The sequence below is a fragment of the Pan troglodytes genome, chromosome X (genome assembly GCF_028858775.2).
Source record: "Pan troglodytes isolate AG18354 chromosome X, NHGRI_mPanTro3-v2.0_pri, whole genome shotgun sequence".
NCBI classification, from domain to species: Eukaryota; Metazoa; Chordata; class Mammalia; order Primates; family Hominidae; genus Pan; species Pan troglodytes.
The window spans coordinates 19,240,052-19,261,716 of record NC_072421.2 but is presented as its reverse complement, the minus strand read 5'-3'; the positions used below and the strand labels follow the sequence as shown (position 1 = coordinate 19,261,716).

The window sequence follows — 21,665 nt, the reverse complement described above, 5'->3', positions numbered from 1 at the left end:
TACCCCGATGTAGATGCTCTGCTTTTGATGGACATATGAGCATTTCCAGTTTGGGGGTATTACAAATACTGCCGCTATGGATCATCTAGCACGTTTTTGGTTTTGGAGTATATATGTATGCATATCTGGTGGGTAGCTACTTAGGAGTGGAATTGCTGGGTCATAGGGCGCATATATGTTCAGCCTTTGTATAAACTGCCAAATAGTTTTCCAAAGAGGTTAGACCACCTTGCACCCCCACCAGCAACATATGACACAGTTCAGGTTTCTCCACAGCCTTGTCAACACTAGGTTGGTCCACTTTGAGCTAGCAGGAGACATCTACGGGAAGATATCCTGTAGGCCATTCAGTGCTTACTGGATATCTGAACCTTGGATTTAGCAATATTTACGGGGTGGGTGGAGGAAACAGAGCTCTCAAAGGAGACTGAGAAGGTGTATCTAGAGTGGTGGAAGCTAAAGGAAGATGGGACTGACAGCACCCAACATTGCGGTGTGAAGATGGAAGGTCAGTGTTGGGAAGAGTCCATTGGATTTGAAAATAAGAAGTTGGCTGGGTGCAGCGGCTCACGACTGTAATCCCAGCACTTCAGGAGGCCAAGGCCAGAGGATTGCTTGAGCCCAGGAGCTCAAGACCAGCCTGGGCAACGTAGTGAGACCTCCATCTCTATAAAAATATGTTTAAAAATATTGGGTGTGGTGGCACGGGCTTGTAGTCCCAGCTACCATGGGAGGCTGAGGTGAGAGGATGGCTTGAGCCCTGGAGTTCAAGGCTGCAGTGAGCTATGACTGCCACTGCACTCCAGCCTGGGTGACAAGAGTAAGACCCTGTCTCAAAAAAAAAAAAAAAAAAAAAAAAAGCCAGGCACAGTGGCTTACGCCTGTAATCCCAGCACCTTGGGAGGCCAAGGCAGGTGGATCACCTGAGGTCGAGAGTTCCAGACCAGCCTGACCAACATGGTGAAACCCCGTCTCTACTAAAAATACAAAATTAGCCAGGCATGGTGGCACATGCCGGTAATCCCAGTTACTCAGGAAGCTGAGGCAGGAGAATCGCTTGAACCCAGGAGGCGGAAGTTGTGGTGAGCCGAGATCGCGCCATTGCACTCCAGCCTGGGCAACGAGTGAAACTCTGTCTCAAAAAAAAAAAAAAAAAAAGTCATTGTTCTTGGAACCAACCCAAACGTCCATCAGTGATAGACTGGATTAAGAAAATGTGGCACATATACACCATGGAATACTATGCAGCTATTAAAAAGGATGAGGTCGGGTGCAGTGGCTCACGCCTGTAATCCCAGCACTTTGGGAGGCCGAGGTGGGCGGATCACGAGGTCAGGAGATGGAGACCATCCTGGCTAACTCAGTGAAACCCTGTCTCTACTAAAAATACAAAAAATTAGCCGGGTGTGGTGGCGGGCGCCTGTAGTCCCAGCTACTTAAGAGGCTGAGGCAGGAGAAAGGCGTGAACCCGGGAGGCGGCGCTTGCAGTGAGCCGAGATCGCGCCACTGCACTCCAGCCTGGGCGACAGAGCGAGACTCCATCTCAAAAAAAAAAAAAAAAGGATGAGTTCATGTAGGGACATGGATGAAGCTGGAAACCATCATTCTGAGCAAACTACCGCAAGGACAGAAAACCAAACACCGCATGTTCTCACTCATAGGTGGGAATTGAACAATGAAAACACTTGGAGACAGAGCGGGGAACATCACACACTGGGGCCTGTCGTGGGGTGGGGGAGCGGGGAGGGATAGCATTAGGAGATATACCTAATGTAAATGACGAGTTAACGGGTGCAGCACACCAACATGGCACATGTATACATATGCAACAAGCCTGCACGTTGTGCACATGTACCCTAGAACTTAAAGTATAATAATAATTTTTTTTAAAAGTCGTTGTTAACTTCCTCAGCCAGCACAGAGTCTGACATTGAGGGACTGTCTTTGTCTGTTTGAGAAGCTATAATAAAATACCATCAACTAGGTGGCTTATAAACCACAGAAATTTATTTCTTACAATACTGGAGGCTGGGAAGTCCACGATCAAGGTGCCAGCAGATTTGGTTCTGGTGAGGGCCTGCTTCCTGCTTCATCCCTGGCACCTTCTTGCTGTGCCCTCCCATGGTGGAAGGGGCAAGCTAGTGATACTGAAGGGGGGCACCGCGTGGTCCCTGCCTCGGGCTCCACCCCCAGGCCTGTGCCCACGGACCTAGGTGAGGACAGGCACTCCTGCCTTCGTGCCCAAATGCTGCATTTCCCAAGACCACCCTGGCCCACCACGCCCCCATCCTGTGCCTATCAAAACTCCAAGACCCTAGCAGGCAGACACACAAGCGGCTAGATGTCGAGAGGAGCACATTGGCGGAAGAAGACACAAGTGGCTGGACGTGCAGAAGGCATTGAGAGGCGTGCGCCGGCGGAAGAGCACACGATAGACGCCGGCAGCCCCAGGCCATCAACCGGCGGAACAAGGTGGAGTTTGGCCAGGCTGTCAGAGAAGAGTGGGGCCACCTACCAAGCCCGACTCCAGGAGAAAAGCATCTCCCTTCTGGCTCCCCTATCTGCTGAGAGCTCCTTCCACTCAATAAAACCTTGCACTCATTCTGCAAGCCCACGTGTGATCTGATTCTTCCGATACCCCAAGGCAAGAACCCTGAGATACAGAAAGCTTTCTGTCCCTGTGAGAAGGCAGGGAGATGAGTCTAATGGGGCTGACTAACACAAGCCGCCTACAGACGGCAAACTAAAAGAGCACTCTGTAACACAGGCCTGCTGGGGCCTCAGCTGTAAACATTCACCCCTAGACACTGCCGTGGGTTTGGAGCCCCACAGCCTGCCCGTCTGTATGCTCCCCCAGAGGTTTGAGCAGCGGGGCACTGAAGAAGTGAACCACACCTCCCTTGCATGCCCTGAGATGGGGACAAGGGGACCTTTCCTGTTTCACTAGCTCCCTGGAGTCTCTTTTACACAGATACTAATCCCATGTATGAGGGCAAAGCCTAATCACCTCCCAAAGGCCCCACATCTTACTACTACCACATTGGTGATTGGGTTTCAATATATGAATTCTGGGGGGACACTAACATTCACATCATAGCAGGGACTCTGGTGGCCTGCTACAAAGATGGCGCTCCCTAACCTTCATTGCTACTTGAGAAGGTCAATTCTGCCCATAGCGGGTGAGTAACCAGTGGAACAAGGGCCCAGGAGAGACAGCAGTGTGGTGGCTGCAGGTGAGGGTGGCCCTGAATCTTCCTAGGCTAAGAGACATGTGTGCTTCACTCCCACTGCAGCCCCTGCATAGCCCATCGAAGTACTCACCATGGGCATGGTCCAGTGGCCTGTCTTCTCCTGGGTCCTCAAGCCCCTTGTGAGCAGAGAGTGAGGCTTCCATTTCAGAAGGCCCAGTCCTAGTATAGCGCCAGGCCTACAGTGGACACAAAAAAAGTGGTTGCAGAACAGGGAAATGTGTATTATTGAAATTCAAGCTTTTATAATTGTGATGATAAAGGCTTTGTGTGGTTTCTAAAAGCTTTTTGTGAGCATCAGATTTACTTTTTAAATAGCAAAGTGGTTAAAGGAGGGACTTTTATTTCCATTTTTTACACTCAGGTTTAGTCTGAAATTTTTTTATCATCAGAAAAGAAAGAAAGGTATTTGTTTTGTTCAAAATGTCTGGGAAGGCCGGGTGTGGTGGCTCACACCTGTAATCCCAGCACTTTGGGAGGACAAGGCAGGTGGATCACCTAAGGTCAGGAGTTCAAAACCAGCCTGAGCAATATGGCAAAACCCAGTCTCTACTAAAAATACAAACATTAGCCAGGCATGGTGGCTGTAATCCCAGCTACTCGGGAGGCTGAGGCAGGAGAATCACTTGAACCCGGAAGGCAGAGGTTGCAGTGAACCAGTCTCAAAAGAAAAAAAAAAAAAACAAGTCTGGGAAATGGAGTTTTGGTGGTGTAGGGGAGAAAAAGTAAGCACTTTTCCTCACTTATCTCAAGGTTCATGGCTGAGATCCCTACGACAAAAGACAGATTAATGAGGGAAAACCATCCATACTTATTTAATAAGTTTTACATGGCACAGGAGCTTTCAGAGATGAAGACCCAACGAAACAGGAAGACCTGTGCATTTTTGTGGACAGTTGTGTGGAAATATGATTGGAGGATCAAAGGGTATGATCTAATGGTAATAAATGAGAAAAGCATAACAAGGCCTGTTTGTTCAGATTCGTGTTGGTGCCCCTGTGTGATATTCCTTCCCTCTGGGTATAGGGCAGGACACCTGTCACATGAGGGTCTTCAGGGGAGAAGATTAGACTGACCTTCCTAGGTTTGATGGCCTGCTTCAGGGAAGAAGAGGTGAAAGGAATTCGATGGCCCATTTCAGGAGAGAAAGGGTCAAGGGCTGTTTTTGTTTCTATGGCCAGCTTCAGGAGGGAGAGGGCAGGAGCAGGTCAGAGAGACCTTCCTGCTTCTGCAGTTTTCTCAGTTTCCTTGTGTGTCCAGGTGCCATATTTGGTGGTAGCGTTTCCTGCACCCCATCAGTGCTTTAAACCAGCAGTGTCCAATGCAACCTTCTGCGATGATAGAAACGTTCTGTATCTTCTTAGCCAGTACGGTAGCCACTAGTTTCATGTGGCTCTGAAGCACTTGAAATGTGGCTGGTTTGACTGAAGAATTGAACTTTTTATTTTGATAATTTTAATTAATTTATTTTATTTTTTGAGACAGAGTCTCACTCTGTTGCCCAGACTGGAGTGCAGTGGTGCAATATCGGCTCACTGCAACCCGGGTTTCAAGTGATTCTCCTGCCTCAGCCTCCCAAGTGGCTGGGATTACAGGTGCCTGCCACAAAGCCCAGCTGATTTTTGTATTTTTAGTAGAGACAGGGTTTCAGCATGCTGGCCAGGCTGGTCTCGAACTCCTGACCTCAAGTGATCGGCCTGTCTCAGCCTCCCAAAGTGCTAGGATTACAGGCATGAGCTACCCCGCCCGGCCAATTTTAATTAATTTAAATTCCAATACCACATGGGACTAGTCATGACTACATTGGACAGTGAAGCTTTAAACCATCAGTTTCTGCTAATATATGCAAACTCTTTACCTGCTAAAGTGTGAACTCATTCTCTCTCTTCATGCTTCTATAAAGAGAGCTTATATGTCAGTTTTATGTTAAATTTTGCACACTTTCAATTTTCCCACATTATGTATATGGTACTTATACTTTGATTGTGGTTTGATATTTCCTGTACATTATAGACAAACCTATAAAATAATTTCTAAACAATGTCTTAATCTTAAATCATCTAATTGTGGCACAGTGAGGGAACTGGGAATCAACTCCTGAATAGCACATTGGGCAGACACAAGGGATGATGATGATGATGATGATGATGATGATGATGATTTAATAAAAGAGAAACCTTGGGCCGGGCATGGTGGCTCACGCCTGTAACCCCAGCACTTTGGGAGGCCAAGGCAGGAGTATCACCTGAGGTCAGGAGTTCGAGACCAGCCTGGCCAACATAGCAAAACCCTGTCTCTACTAAAAATACAAAAAATTAGCCAGGTGTGGTGGCATGCACCTGTAATCCCAGCTACTTGGGAGGCTGAGGCAGGAGAACTGCTTGAACCCAGGAGGCGGAGGTTGCAGTGAGCCGAGATCGCGCCATTGTACTCCAGCCTGGGCAACAAGAGTGAAACTCCATCTCGAAAAAGAAAGAAAGAAAGAAAGAAAAAAACACAGAAAAACTTCACACTGCTAGGGTTAAATGAAAGGGAAAGCAGGATACAACACTGTTTAGATAGTAAGTTCTCAAATATATTTAAAAATACACATAGAAAAATGACGGGAAATGACGGGAAATATTTATACTAAAATGTTAACAGTGTTGGCTTTGGTGGTAACAAATACAGGTGTTTTCCTCTCCCTGCCCTGTCCACTTTGCTACATTAATGTAGTTTCCAAAATTCTATAACGAACAAAAATAATGATTATCTTTTTTTTGTTTGTTTTTGAGACAGAGTCTTACTCTGTCGCCCAGGCTGGAGTGCAGTGGAGCGATCTTGGCTCACTGCAACCTCCGTCTCCCAGGTTCAAACGATTCTCCTGCCTCAGCCTCCTGAGTAGCTGGGATTACAGGCGCGTGCCACCATGCCCAGCTAATTTTTGTATTTTTTGTAGAGGCGGGGTTTTGTCATAGTGCCCAGACTGATCTCGAACTCCTGGCCTAAGTGTTAGGCCCGCCTCAGCCTCCCAAAGTGCTGGGATTACAGGTGTGGGCAGGTGCAGCGGCTCACTGCAACCTCCGCCTCCCAGGTTCAAACGATTCTCCTGCCTCAGCCTCCTGAGTAGCTGGGATTATAGGCGCATGCCACCATGCCCAGCTAATTTTTGTATTTTTTGTAGAGACGGGGTTTTGTCATGGTGCCCAGGCTGGTCTCGAACTCCTGGCCTAAGTGTTAGGCCCGCCTCGGCCTCCCAAAGTGCTGGGATTACAGGTGTGAGCCGATGCACCGGCCCTATAATGATGATCTTGTTCTTTCTGTTTAATTTTACTGTCCCTAGCTTCTTAGCATCTGCGGATGTTTTTCCTGGCAGATATTTACTTACCATGACTTCTTCCAGAAGGGGTGTTGGTAGCTTTCATGTGACTATTTCTATTTCACTTTTCCATGTAACGAGTGATGCTGTTGGATTTCTCTTTCATTAATTAGATTTTTTCTGTCTCATCCTTTTGCTTTAGCCACATTGGGATTATCGTCTACCGAGGTATGTAACAGTAAGAAGGCTGTAATGTACATGCATAGTACTTTTGAAAATTGTCCTAGCCAAAAATAACATAGAGGACTATCACTTTGTTTTTAAATGTATTTTGAAATATATTTTGGCTGGGCATGGTGGCTCATGCCTGTAATCCCAACACTTTGGGAGGCCGAGGCAAGCAGATCACTTGAGGTCAGGAGTTCGAGACCAGCCTTGCCAACATGGTGAAACCCTGTCTCCACTTTAAAAATACAAAAATTAGCCAGGTATCGTGGTGCATACCTGTAATCCTAGCTACTTGGGAGGCTGAGGCAAGAGAATCGCTTGAACCCAGGAGGCAGAGGCTGCAGTGAGCTGAGATCACACCACTGCACTCCAGCCTGGGCGACAAAGCGAGACTCTGTCTCAAAAAAAAAAAAAAAAAAAAAAAAAAGTATTTTTTTTTGGTGATGGTGACTGTAGCACATTTGACCTAGGCAAGCTCCACGATTGGTGTTTAAATGAGAGAATGCAAGTAAAACAGGTCTTCAATCAGATGGCACAATCTTGAATCTATCTCCCCATAGGAACTTCCAGGGGATGTGAAGAGTCTAAACTTGGATTGGGGCTCCCCAAACTCCTGAAGATAACTATAATGGGGTGAACGGTACCCTCTAGATGGGTGTATCTGTGAGATTATTAGTTGGTCGCCCAGGGTGGCAGACATTTTACTTATTTAGAATGGAAGATGAGTGGTAGCTGTGTGTATTAAGGCTGGATTAATAGCTGAATTTGGCCATTGTAGCAAAGCTGCTATAGACGATGCATAAGGACTGAGTGTGATCACTCCGTGGGGGCAACCACAGTTGCCTTTGACCGTGACTTTTCTGCCCTGCCTCTCTGGTTGGCTGCAGGATGAAGGCGAGGACCCCTGGTACCAAAAAGCATGCAAGTGCGATTGCCAAGGAGGACCCAATGCTCTGTGGTCTGCAGGTGCCACCTCCTTGGACTGTATACCAGGTGAGTATCCCCTGTCCTTGGGATGGAACAGTCATTGGGAACACCCCATTTCTCTTCCTTTTTCCCACTCAGCTGAATTAACCCCCTGAACGCTACCCCCATCTTTAGAATGAAAGATGAGTGGTAGCTGTGTGTATTTATTACTATTTATTACTATTAGTAAGCCTATGTTAATGCGGGTTTTCTCCAGTTGGCCTCTGAGCTTCGAATCTCACAGTGGCCCCTGCTTCAACACATGGCGTGATGTCAGTGTTCAGAAACAGCTCCCTGGATCTCCATGTCTCCAGGCTGGGATAGTACGATGGGATCTAACTTTCAATGAAATCGATGAATGAGACTGATTGAAAATAAATTAATGGGAGGACGGGCACAGTGGCCCACACCTGTAATCCCAGCACTTTGGGAGACTGAGGCGGGTGGACTGCTTGAGCTCAGGAGTTTGAGACTCTCCTGGGCAACATGATGAAACCTTGTCTTTACTAAGAATACAAAAATTATCCGGGTGTGGTGGCTTGCACCTGTGGTCCCAGCTATTCGGGAGGCTGAGGTGGGAGGATTGCTGGAACCCGGGAGGCGGAGTTGCAGCAAGCAGTGATCGTACCACTGCACTCCGGCCTGGGTGACAGAGCGAGAGGCTGTCTCAAAAAAAAAAAAAAAAAAAAAAAGGAAAAGAAAAGAAAAGAAATTAATGCTAGGCAGCCTGGAATTTTGAAAAGAGCACAGGCTCTAGAGCCAGGAAGATGAGGGCTGGAATCCTGGCTGTGTCACATCTGAACTCTGGGACTGCCACTTTTTTCCTTGCCTGTCCAATGGAGGTGATGATAGCACCATGCCTGGATACTGCTTGCTCACCAAACAGCCATGTGCTTCCCTCCCATTGCCCAGCCCCCTTGTAATTAATCAGGTGGTGCCATCCAAACAGCTACAGCCAAGGTGAGCAGGCCACTTTGAAAATGGCACTGAAGGGCTGGCACTCAACTCTTCAGCTCTCCCTTTCCTGCTGTGAAGCCACCTGTTGAGATAGTGGCTTTTTCTGCAACCTGGTCTCAGGCTGATCACGTGGAGCAGAACTCCCTGCCTACCCACGGTAGACCAGTTGCCTGAGTGAAAAATAAACCTGTGTTTTGTGGAGCCTCTGAAATTTCCAGCCCAATTTGTTCTGCAGCTGATTTAGCCTGTGTCTAAGACAGGGGCCAGCAAACTTTGTAAAGGAGGAGAGAGGAAATATTTGTGGCTTTGTGGACCAAATAATCTGTCACAACTAGTCCATTGTGCTCTTGTCTTGGAAAGCAGCCATAAACAACATGTAAATGCTCAAGCATGGCTGGGTTCCAATAAAACTTTATTTACAAAACAAGCAGAGGGCCAGGTGTGGCCCATGGGTCATAGTTTGTTGACCTCTGCTCTACGGGGTTGTCAACAAGGAATAAATAAGATGAGGCATTAAAGCAGCCTGTGGGGTACTAGCACACTGTTGAATAAAGGTTGGTTTCTTTCCTACCAGCCTCCTAAGAGCTCACACACTGAGGAGGGAGGGAGCAGATCCAATTTTCAGAGGCTTGGGCAGTCGCTGCAAATATTTGCAATGCTTAAATCCTTTCCATGCTCAGAGCTTGTTTTGCATGAAACCGGCCTTGCTGCCTCTCCAGGGTTATGATGGTATTGTGCCACTTCATTTACTTTACACAATTGCCTAATAATAGCTTCACAAGAGACAGGTTTGTGTGTCTGTGTGTGAGGCTCTTTTCATTATTTCATTAAATTTGCATCAAAAAAGCAAATTGCAATGTGTGTGTGGGAGGGTAGGGTACAATGGTTTCTACTGCGTGATTTTCCTATTTTCTGAAGGGGAAGTCATTTCTGAACTAAGTTTGTTTTCCAAGGGAACTGTGGGGTCCCAATCGTGAGGAAACCGGTGGGCTTTTCCTATCGGACATCCCCTCAGGCTCCATGGCATGAGCTCATGCAGCCATTAAATGTTGGTATGATTGGCTCAGTCAATACTGACGCACCCTCATTAATAATCCATTTATAACTCAATTCACCCATCTTTCAACATGTGCCTATGATGTGTCAGGCACTGACAAGGAGACAGAAATGAAGGCATTGTCTCCACCTTAGAGAAATTTACCATTCAGTGGTAACGAATGTTCTTTTCACTAGAGACATGAGACCTCCTGGAATTCCATTCCAAGTAAGTTCTGTCTAAGAAGAAATTGAAAAGACATTGTTTATGTGGATTGGCTTCATCGACCCAATCTAGTTTGATACTTCAAGAAAGGGCCATGTGCAGCCTGGGCAACATGATGAAACCCCATCTCTAGATGGGGGGGGGGGCACGGTGGCATGTGCCTGTAGTCTCAGCTACTCGGGAGGCCAAGGTGGGAAGATCGCTTGAGTCCTGGAGGTTGAGGCTGCAGTGAGCCATAGTTGTATCACTGCACTCCAGCCTGGGCAACAGACAGAGACCCTGTCCCCCCCACCAAAAAAAAAAAAAAAAAGAGAGAGAGAAGAGTCATGTGTTTGAGGGATGTGATATTGACCCTGGTCCCCAAAGCTGTCTCCCCTACACAGCTGTCATGAGCTTGAAGTTCTAAAATTAGAAATTCTTTTAGCTTAAGTGTTCTCCTCTCTCCACTGTTTTTTGGGTTTTGTTCTTTTTTTATTTTTTTATTTTTTTTTTGAGACGGAATCTCACTCTGTCTCCCAGGCTGGAGTACAGTAGCGTGATCTCGGCTCACTGCAACCCCCACCTCCCAGGTTCAAACAATTCTCCTGCCTCAGCCTCCCGAGTAGCTGGGACTACAGGTGCACACCACCACGCCCGGCTAATTTTTTGTATTTTAGTAGAGACGGGGTTTCACCGTGTTGCCCAGGCTGGTCTCGAACTCCTGGGCTCAGGCAATGCACCTGCTCGGCCTCCCAAAGTGCTGGGATTACAGGCGTGAGCCACTGCACCTGGCCCTGGTTTTTGTTCTTAACAACACAGATATTTTCAGAAAGGAAAACTCAACCTCAGCGTTAATGGTTGATTCATTGGTGTTAATTGGTTCTTCCATGAGAGAGGTGATTCAGGGCATTGGGACCAGCCGCAGGCTTGCAGAAGTCACTTGCCCGTCAGTGCCGCATTCTCATGGTATGTCAGGAGCGCAGCTTGGTTTACCTGGGCCCTGTGAATCAGGGCTTCCCTCATAATGTGTCTCACGAAGAAAGAGAACCCTGGAAAGCACAGAAGGACAGCGGGGTCACTCAGAGCTGCCAGGAGCGCTAGCAGGTGCACTCTGGCTAATGCCCGGGCCGCCCACGGAGCAGAAGGCCACATGCATTCTGGCCTCCTAATCTTCACTTTAATGCTATTAAAAATACTAAAAGCTCTGTCTTTTCCACCGTTGAGCCAAGATTACCCCGGCACTCTGAGAGCAAAAAATAGGGTAGGGAAATTATCAAAAGTATAAGAAATCTACTGGTTTGCTAATGGTTCATTTTGATTCTAGATTTTCTATTCTATATGATGCTTGAGCTTATGATCCATTCTTCCAGAAATATTATTCTACATATTTTCTTCTGTACTCTACTGTATTGTCACATATATTCAAGTCTAATATCTATGCATAACACTATTCACATCTGTCTGGAATCTTGTGTTAAGAAAGTCCCTGAATTCTGTGTTTCTTTAGATCTGCATTCTTTATAAGCCTGCCTACAAACTCAGAAAGTAGCCACTAAAGTAAAAAGGCTAGAATATGAAATATACACAGCCTTGGGCTGGTAACATATTGCAAATATGCCTTTATCTATCTCATGATCACATCATGGCTCAGAAGAGCCATTTGAGCCACAGAAGATGTAGGCTTTTCCCTAAGGGTGAAATGAGTATAGAAACAGGTCTAATAGCTGCAACAACAAAGTGACACTGGGTGGAAAACTCGGGAAGGTCATATTCTGTGTGTGTCTGATAAGGATCCCCTTAATTTTTTTTTTTGAAATGGAGTCTGGCTCTGTTGCCCAAGCTGGAGTGCAGTGGCACGATCTTGGCTCACTGCAAGCTCTGCCTCCTGGGTTCAAGCGATTCTCCTGTTTCAGCCTCCCAAGTAGCTGGGATTACAGGTGCCAACCACTGCGCTCGGCTAATTTTTGTATTTTTAGTAGAGATGGGGTTTCACCGTGTTGGCCAGGCTGGTCTCGAACTCCTGACCTCAAGTGATCCTCCCGCCTCGGCCTCCCAAAGTGCTGGGATTACAGGCGTGAGCCACTGCACCCAGCCTTGGGTCCCCTTAATTCTTTCACAACACTATTTATTTTGCCTTCTAGCATCTACTCAATTTATGGTTTCTTTTGATTAGGCCAGAGGTCGCAGTCAGTGTCTACTTCTTCCCTGAGGCCTCTGCTGCCTGTTTCGAAATGCCATTTCCTACGCTTGTCCCCAGTGGCCACCCAAGATGGGGCGACGGTGTGTGTTCATTCATCTCTCCATCCATCTGTCCAGTCAATACCTAGAGAGTGCCCAGCACCTGTGGGCATTCTGCTCAGCTAGGGGGAGAATGGGGAGGGAGGCAGGCGAGGGGAGATGGCAGTGAAGTATGCCTGAGGAGGAGGGGTGCGTGACAGGTGTGGAGGGTGCTGGGGAGGTAGCACCTGGGGCCCCTCAGCCAGCTCAGGGCGGGCAGAGATCTGAAGGCTGAGGCATGGGGGGCCAGGCGGAGGGGTGTGGACGGGAGGGGATGGCCTCAGGGAAGGGCTGCAGGCCACATGTGGACCTGAAAAGAGCTCAACCAGGCCCACAGAAGGAAGAGGAAAGGGGAAGAAGAAGTCAGGAAAAATCACAATAAGAGAACTGGAGTGTGCTCTTCTTCAGGACACACACAGTGTGGGAAATGTCACATTTTCTATTTTTCCATGTTAGAAGAAATCCAGCCGGAGTGCCCCCTTGTAATGGCCTGTGAGGAGTCTGCAGACAGGATTTTTGAAGGTCTTTTCTCCCAATTTAGACTACATGAACCCCCCACGAGCTTGCGAGGGCAGGCTGGCCACAGCCCCATTGGAAGGCAGACGTCTCATGGGTGGCTCCTCTCCCTCTGAGCCATACTCAGTCCGAGGGACCTTCCCAAGTTTTCTGAGCGTGCCCAGAGCTTAGGGCTCCCAAGCCCATCCCAGTCCAGCCCCTCAGGGGAATCAGGTCCCTCTCTGCTGCGCTCAGGCCCTCACCACATCCCTGCTACTTTAGCTGGGGCTGTGACCTCCTTCTCTTGGGCAATACGCTAATTCCTGGTGAGGCCTAGATCTTCCAGGTCCGTAAGCTTAAGGGATGCTGTCGACAAGATTCTCTCTCACATCCCTCTCTGTCTCTCTCTCTGTCTCTCTGTCTCTCTGTCTCTCTGTCTCTCTCTCACACACACACACACACACACACACACACACACTTGCTCCTGCCTGGGGCAAGGACAGCCGAAACCATTCATTAGTCACGTGAAGCTGGCCTCATTCTCTGGAGGGTGTGGCGGGGGGTGCGGTGGTGGGGGGACGGGGAGGGTAATGGGGACAGAACAGAGTAGGATAGAGGGGCAATGGATTTCCTCCCTATTAAGTCTTTGCCAGAAAAACATGCAAAATTCAAGAAGGTTATCAATGTAGTCTCACAAATTCACCTCCACCAATGTCATGCACCTGCTGCTTTTTGGCAAGACGCTGTGCTCTACGAACTCTACAATCTCCAAATAGTTTCACTCAATCTTACAGCAATTTTATGAAGACAGGTACTACATCATGCCCCCATTTCACAGATGAGGAGACTGAGACCCAGAGAGGTTAAGCAACTGGCCTGCGCTCACGCTGAGAGGGTGGGCCCCTGCCCCAGGTGTCATTGGCTGGACGCAGGTCTGCTTGACCTTGACTGCCCATTACAATCACCTGCAGCTTTGTCCCCATGCCCAGGCCAATGATGTCAGAATCCCTGGGGGTGTGGCCTGAACATCTGCATTTCTACAGCTCCTCGGGCAATTCCGAGGTACAGCCCAGGCTAAGCCCCACCGGTCTAGAGTCTCTGCTTACCGGATTGCTGGGTTGGGCAGCTGAAAGCATCAGTGCCTCGGACCTGGAGTGTCGGGCACATGGAAGTGCCTCGGACCTGGAGTACTGGATAGGGAGCAGGACTGGAGGTTGGACGATGAAGGGCTCGGTTTGGGACACACGGAGTGTGAGGCTTCTTTGGGTCACCACAGCGGAAGTATTCTCCTGGAAAATATTCAGAGGGCAGTGGAATGAAGCTTGGGGCCCGGGAGTCAGGCATCGGCTCCCAGACACCAGCTGAAGCCAAGGTGACAGTGAGAGCGTCACCTTCCCTGGGGAGTAAGTACAGCATCCACGTCTGGACACACGGGTCTTTAGATCGCAGAGTGAGCCACACATTCTCTGCTGCCTGGACAGGCCCTCCCAGGCTGTCAAGGCCATTGGCCCTGGCCAGGTACCCCTGCAGGGCTACAGACCGCTCTGGAGTGTTAGATGAGCTATTGGGAAGAAATGGCAAAAGAGATGTGAAGGGGAAACAGATGAAGAAGAGCAAAGTGCCAAGAATAAGGTGACTGGGAGAGGTGGCACTGGCTTTTTCCCTTCCCCTCTGCCTACTCTCTCAGAGCTAGTAGCCCTGAGCGGGGCGGCGGCGGGGGGTGGGGGTGGAAAAAAAAAGGAGGTTCAGTCATCAAATGCTCAAAGTGGAGGGGCCTCAGAGACACCCAAGGTTAGAATTTTGCCCATGAAAAATCCCTGCCACCTGGCCTTGTGCCCCTCCCCCTGATCGCTCGGGCTTGTCTTCCCAGCTGGAGGGGTGTCGCGGGTGGGGGAGGAGCCCTCGAGTCCGCAGGCACTCAGTCCTCGGGATCCCCAGCCCACAGAAAGAATGTCTTCCCTGGCAGGCCAAGGTTTTCAAAGTGCACTTTCAAAAGTGGGCTTGTTAAAATTGCAATTGCTCTGGGGTGGAGTCCTGGAAACTGCATTCTTGAGTACTTGAGTACTCAATAAACTACAAATTCTGTGCCCTCACCCTCAGACCCACAGAGCTGCAGATACTGGTGAGATCAGGCCTATTCCTTTCGTGCATTGGGGCAGAAAGGAAGTTAAGCCTCCCTGGCCAGAGGTCTGAAGCTGGCCTGTTTTTAGCCTCTGGGGACAGGGCATGGCCGTCTCTGCAAGCATGTTTCATTCAACTTTACTGGCTTTTGAAAAATTCTGGAGAAAATACTATGATTTGCCTTAATTGCAGTTTATCATTCATCATCAGAAAACTAGGAGAATGAGGTGGGAGGATCGCTTGAGCCCAGGAGTTAGAGTTGCAGAGAGCTATGACTGCGCCACAGCACTCCAGCCTGTGTGACACAGCGAGACCAGGTCTCTAACCAAAAAAGGAAAATATATTTGCCATTTGTTTTCTGTAGAAATTCAGTTAGGAACTGGGTTTGGTTATAAGCACAAGACCCCCTAAATACTGGCTTATTGATTTAGGAGTTTTAACTCACATGGTAAAAAAAATTAGGGGTAGGGAGTTATAATACTTAAGGTTATCAAGGCTAAGGTCTCTGCAGTTTTCTTTTTTTTTTTTTTTGAGACAGGGTCTATCACCCAGGCTGGAATGCAGTGGTGTGATCATGGCTCACTGCAGCCACAGACTCCTAGGCTCAAGCAATCCTCCTCCCTCAGCCTCCCCGGTAGCTGGGACTATAGACGTGAGCCACGAGATGGGGTCTCCCTATGTTGCCCCAGGCTGGTCTTGAACTCCTGGGCTCAAGTGATCCTCCCAAAGCACTGGGATTACAGGCATGAGCCACTGCACTCAGCCTCTGCAGTTCTCTTGGCCTTACCCACATGGTGCAAGATGGTTACTCTCACACCAACTATCAGATGTGATCTAGGCAACAGGAAGAAAGAAGGGGCAAGCAAAACCTGACCAGAAATCCCAGCAGGCAGTCTTTATGTCTCACTGGTCAGAAGTTATGTCACGTGGGCACTTCTAACTGCAAAGGAGGCTGGGAAAGGCCCTTTATTCAGCTGGCTACATTGCTGCTCCCAATAAAAGGAGAGCTCTTTAGTCAAAAAGAAGGGGAGGCTGGGTGTGATGGCTCACACCTGTAATCCCCAGTGCCTTGGGAGGCCGAGGCAGGTGGATCCCTTGAGCCCAGGAGTTCAAGACCAGCCTGGGGAACATGGCAAAATCCTGTCTCTACAAAAAATACAAAAATTAGCTGGGTGTGGTGGTGTGCACCTGTGGTCCCAGCTACTCAGAAGGCTGAGGTGGCAGGATCGCTTGAGCCCAGGAGGCAGAGGTTGCAGTGGGCTGACATAGCAACACTGCACTGCAGCCTAGGACAGGGCGAGACCCTGTCTCAAAAGAAAAAAAAAAAGAAGAAGAAGAAGGGGAGAATGAATGAATACTGGGTTGAAAATTGGCAGCCTCTGACCAGGTAACTCGACACTGTGCCTGCCACTGCAGGCACCACCTCGGCTCACTGAAACCTCCGCCTCCCGGGTTCAAGCGATTCTCCTGCCTCAGCCTCCCGAGTAGCTGGGATTACAGGCATGAGTCACCGTGCCCAGCCTCAATACTGTTTTTACTGTGAGGGGACATACAGACGAGAGGAAGGGGGAGACAATCAACACAGAAGAACCACCTTTGGGTACTACCACTGGGAAAAAGCAGTTCCTTTTAGCTGTTTCTCACTCAACAGTCCCCCAAGCACATTTCACCCATTTTTTTTTCATTAGACTGGTGAGAAAACTGCAATTTACAAGTAGGAAGTCATTCTCTATATCTCAATATGTCATCGCCCTTCTTGCCTCTCACTGTGGTTTTGTCCCTATAATTGGCATGATCTGCTGCCCAAGGACAACGAGAGACCTGACGTCATGAGGCAGGATGGCTAAATCTGTGTTAATGGGGGAAATAAAGATGTATGGCATTTAAATATGGTATTTCACTGTGCACCTCTTGGTTTTTAGATCTCTAAGTTGGTGGAGGAGGTGAAGTATTTCTCAAAATTCCACACACCCCTTGTGAAGTTGCCATAGAGCCACTTCCCTCTGCTTTTACAAAGGCTGTGAGTCTCTATGGCAATTCCTTTACTTCATCCTTCATTCCTTTCTTGCGTGAGTAGTGAACCGTTGAAGACCCAGCTGTACCCATTGTGAACCACAGAGACAGGTAAAGCCTTCTCCGTCTCCGAAGCGCAAAGCAGATGGGTTTGTTTTGTTATTTCAGTCACCTGGTGCTTGTTGAGTATTGAGATATGTGTGAATGTGAATTCTTTTTCCTTTCCCAGAATGCCCATATCACAAGCCTCTGGGTTTCGAGTCAGGGGAGGTCACACCGGACCAGATCACCTGCTCTAACCCGGAGCAGTATGTGGGCTGGTATTCCTCGTGGACTGCAAACAAGGCCCGGCTCAACAGTCAAGGCTTTGGGTAAGCAGGGCCCGGGGATTTTTTTTCATGTGCTTTAAAAAAAAAATAGGCCTCTCTACCAGCGTGACCAACACAGTGAAACCCCGTCTCTACTAAAAATACAAAAAATTAACTGGCGTGGTGGCACGTGCCTGTAATCCCAGCTACTCAGGAGGCTGAGGCAGGAGAATTGCTTGAACCTGGGAAGCGGAGGTTACAGTGAGCCGAGATCACACCACTGCACTACAGCCTGGGCGACAGAGTGAGACCCTGTCTCAAAAAAGAAAAAAAATATAGGCCTCTCTAATAAACAAATGACACAGAATGTACTTATGAGTGCTGGGGGAGAGATGAAGGAAGAAAGACCTCATCCATGCAGCCAGGGAAGGCTTTCTAAGGAAAACATATTTGACCTGTGGCTTGAAGTTGGCCAGGTGAGGGAGGGGAAGAGGCGTGGGGTACAGCAGGTGCAAAAGCCCTGAGTTGGGATGATACCTCCAGGGTGTGGATGGGGAACATAAGCAGGGCAGCAAGGCTGAAGCACAAGTGAGACAAGGTGGAGAGGCAAGCAGAGGTCAGATGGTGCAGGACCTTAGAAGCCACGTTAATGACTGTGGTCCGTACTGTAGGGATAATGGGAGGACCCTGAGTGCGTATTAGTTAGCATACAGGTTCATGCTGTTGTAACAAAGAGCACCAAAGTACAGTGACTTAATGTAGAAGTGTGTTTCTTGCTCACTTAAAAGTTCCATTCATCAGCCAGGCACAGTGGCTTACGCCTGTAATCCTAGCACTTTGGGAGGCCGGGGGGGGGCAGATTACCTGAGGTCAGGAGTTCAAGACCAGCTTAGCCAACATGGTGAAACCTCATCTCTACTAAAAATACAAAAATTAGCCGGGCATGGTGGCAGGTGGCTATAATCCCAGCTACTTGGGAGGCTGAGGCAGGAGAATCGCTTGAACCTGGGAGGCAGAGGTTGCAGTGAGCCGAGATTGTGTGCCACTGCACACCAGCCTGGGCGACAGAGCAAGACTCTGTCTCAGAAAGGAAAAAAAAAAGTTTCATTCAGTAGTCTAGGGTTGTTATGGCAGCTTGATGGCATGCGGGGCCCAGACTCTACCTTGTTGTTCTGTTGTCCTTAACACGAAGCGTCTATCTTGGGGTCCAGAATGGTGTCTCTGTCTTCTGCCATCACATCCACCTTCTAGTTAGTGGGGAGAAACAAAAGAGCAGCAGAGTGTGCATGACTTGCCTTTAAGAACACAAACATATTCTATTGGCCACTTCTGCCCACATCCCATTGACCAGAGTTTGGTTAGGGGGCCCCATCTAGTTGCAAGGGAGACTAGGAAATGCCATCTTAGCCAGATGGCCATTTGCCCAGATGAAACTCAGGGGTTCTATTACCAAATGAGGATGGGAAGGGAGTATCGGGTGATAATTAGCAGACTCTGCCGGATAAATATTTTAAGTCGAAGAGTATCGCAAGCACATTTGTGTTTTAAGAAAAGTTCTCTGGTTCCTGTGGGGCCAGAGTAATCCAGGGAGAGTAGTTGAGGTGTGGGAAGAAAGAGGGGGACACGGGCTAGAGTGGTGGCGGTGGAGACCGACAGAAGTAGAAGAATTTGAGGCACTTGGAGATGGAGCCAATAGATAGATTGGGCACTGGAGGTGGAGAGGAGGGGCCCAGGATGGTTCTCAGGTGGCCGGCATGGACACATGCGAGGATGGGGTTAACTCAGAGACGTGGGGTCTGAAAGCAGGGTGGGGTGGGGGCACTTAGGGGCTCACATTGAGACGTGTTTCATCTGAGATGCTGAGAGGCATACAGAAGTCCTCTAGCTGGCAACTGAACTCTCTGGATTTGGGATTTAGAAAAGGTGTGGGATAGAAGTGAAAAGTCAGGAGCCACCCAAGGAATAAGTCTGGAAAAGGAAGAGAAGGTGGCCCAGGGCTTAAGTCCTACAAAGCTAATTAAAATACACACTAAAAGGAAAAAAGGAGGTGGCAGGGGGAACTACTATAGGTTTCCACGATTTATGAGGAATGTAGCTAAAAAAACAACTTAGTTGCTTCAACGGTTATCTGGCTTGACACTTGTCAAAGCCCTTCTAGATCCACATGGGTCAGTGCTCTGCACGAGGCAGGAATGTCACCAACCGAGGGAAACACAAATAGGTGTGAAGAGAGTGAAATGCGCAGAAAGGTTCACCCTGGGAGTCTCAAGCAGAGGGCAGGGGCTGGTGGTCTAACAGCCATGCACCTGCGTGTTTTGCAGACAGACATGTTCAACCACTCGCAAAGGCAATTTCAGCCACACTCTGAGGCATTTCTTTGACAAATTAGTCGAATCTGGAAATCTTTTCTTGGGAGGTGGAGATGCAGGGAGAGGGAGAATGAGATGCAAGTTAAGTATAACGGAAGCTGGCCATTCCTAGGAGACAAGGCTCAGACTGCAGCCCAGACTGCCCGAGCTTGGCAGGGGGCTCTTTGGATGCTGGCATCCCCTCGAGAGCCAGCACCTGCGGGCTTTTTGCAGACATGCACAGGGGGAGTCTCTCGGTGACTCGGTATGTTCTCGGCAGGTGCGCCTGGCTCTCCAAGTTCCAGGACAGTAGCCAGTGGTTACAGATAGATCTGAAGGAGATCAAAGTGATTTCAGGGATCCTCACCCAGGGGCGCTGTGACATCGATGAGTGGATGACCAAGTACAGCGTGCAGTACAGGACCGATGAGCGCCTGAACTGGATTTACTACAAGGACCAGACTGGAAACAACCGGGTAAGTTGGGCTTATCCCAAACCAACTTCAGCTCACACCCTCTGGGACTTCCCCCCCTGTCCCCGCGCTCCTGTCACTGCCCTCTGTCAGAGCACCGACTCCACAGCACAGTGGATCGTCTGCGCTTTCCCCCACAATGTGCTGTGCTCTCTTTCCTGGGCTTGCTTTGGTGCCCAGCACAGTTTGTTTGCGAATGAATGCTATTCTTAAGCTCAAAAAAAAAATTTGTCTGAGTTTCCATATCAGCATGCAGTTGCCTGAACTCTTAAGACTGACCATTTGGACTATTTCAACTCACTGGATCATTGAATGCACTTTGCTTCACGGGTATGGTCTGATGTTATTGATGTGGGTAGAGAATCATCCATTTATATAGATGTGGCCTCTCCTATTGTTTGAGACTGACAGAGGGGAGCCTTTTGAGAACCTAGCAAGTTACCCATTAGCCAAATGGTTAAAAGGACTTCACCAGCACAAACACAGACGAACTTAAACCTTTGGGCAACTCTACATCCTATTAATCTTTGTGGATTGAGACAGAAGTCTTCTTCACCATTGACTAAACGCAGTAGACTCCTGACTATATATATATATATATATATATTTGCTATGAATAAAAATGAATTAAAAACTCCCTAGCTCTTTGGAAATGGTAAACATCCTTTTGCCTAAGAGTAAGGAGTTCCCCAGGCTAATTTCAACATTTAATCAGGTTAAGTAGACATGTACAGCTGAGATTCAGAAGGCTTTGTAAGTCTCTGATGACAATTTGTACGGCCAAGACGTTCATGGGTTGTTCCAAGGAGTTTGAACACAAGAGGAAAAACCATCTTGATACTTGGACATTTAATTTCATTTTTATTCTTATTAGCTGGCCTCTCCAAAAGACATGAGAAGTTTTTCAAGCCCTGTGCTTCTGAAGGCCTTGAAGGTTCTTTGCAAAGAGGCACTTCACCCCTGCACTTGTGCAATCTGGTGGAGCCTGTTCCACCCTCCCCTCTCTTCACCTGGCTCCTGACTTGAATAGGCTCAAAGACAAACTGCAATAGAGAGGGTGGTGTGGGGCGGTGCCACTGCGGAGAAAGGCAAGAACATGGCAGACCAGGCCCTTCCCGTTTTGTAGATGGATGGGGCCAAATGCAACAGCCAGATATTTTCAGGAGATAATCCCAGAAGGAAATGAAATGTCCTAGTGGCATCAGGCAGAGCACCATGACTTTGGTAAGAGGGCAAAGAACGATTTCTTTGGAAATGGCGTCAAACACCCACAGCATGTTTTTATGTTACATCCTTAAAAACACTAAGCAAACCCCCTTTCTCTTTACTCTGGCACCACCCTCCCCTTTCCAGAATCTTCCTTCGAGTTTTTATGTCTTTTTGTTTTGTTTTGAGATGGAGTCTCACTCTGTTGCCCAGGCTGGAGTGCAACGGTGTGATCTCAGCTCACTGTAACCTCCGCCTCCCGGGTTCAAGTAATTCTCCTGCCTCCGCCTCCAGAGTAGCTGGGATTTACAGGCACCTGCCACTGCGCCTGGCTAATTTTTTTGTATTTTTAGTAGAGACGGGGTTTCACTGTGTGTTGGCCAGGCTGGTCTCAAACTCCTGACCTCAAACGATCCGCCCGCCTCCGCCTCCCAAAGTGCTGGGATTACAGGCGTGAGCCACTGCGCCTGGCCAAGTTTTTATGTCT

At 48.5% G+C, this 21,665-nt stretch overlaps 1 protein-coding gene across 8 annotated transcripts in view; it reads right to left on the bottom strand.

Annotated features, from left to right (window-relative positions):
* Nucleotides 1-10,781: 10,781 nt before the first annotated feature.
* The window catches only part of CDKL5 (cyclin dependent kinase like 5), a 228,918-nt gene continuing 218,034 nt past the window's right edge, over nucleotides 10,782-21,665 (bottom strand). For all 8 annotated transcript variants that reach the window (XM_016943184.4, XM_063804863.1, XM_054676254.2 and 5 more), the window contains 3 exons: nucleotides 18,315-18,398; nucleotides 13,816-13,998; nucleotides 10,782-10,986 (listed from right to left, as the gene is read on the bottom strand). In XM_016943184.4, coding sequence (XP_016798673.1) covers nucleotides 10,874-10,986; nucleotides 13,816-13,998; nucleotides 18,315-18,398 — 380 coding nt within the window. In that variant the 3' untranslated portion in view covers nucleotides 10,782-10,873. The remainder of the gene's footprint in view (nucleotides 10,987-13,815; nucleotides 13,999-18,314; nucleotides 18,399-21,665) is intronic.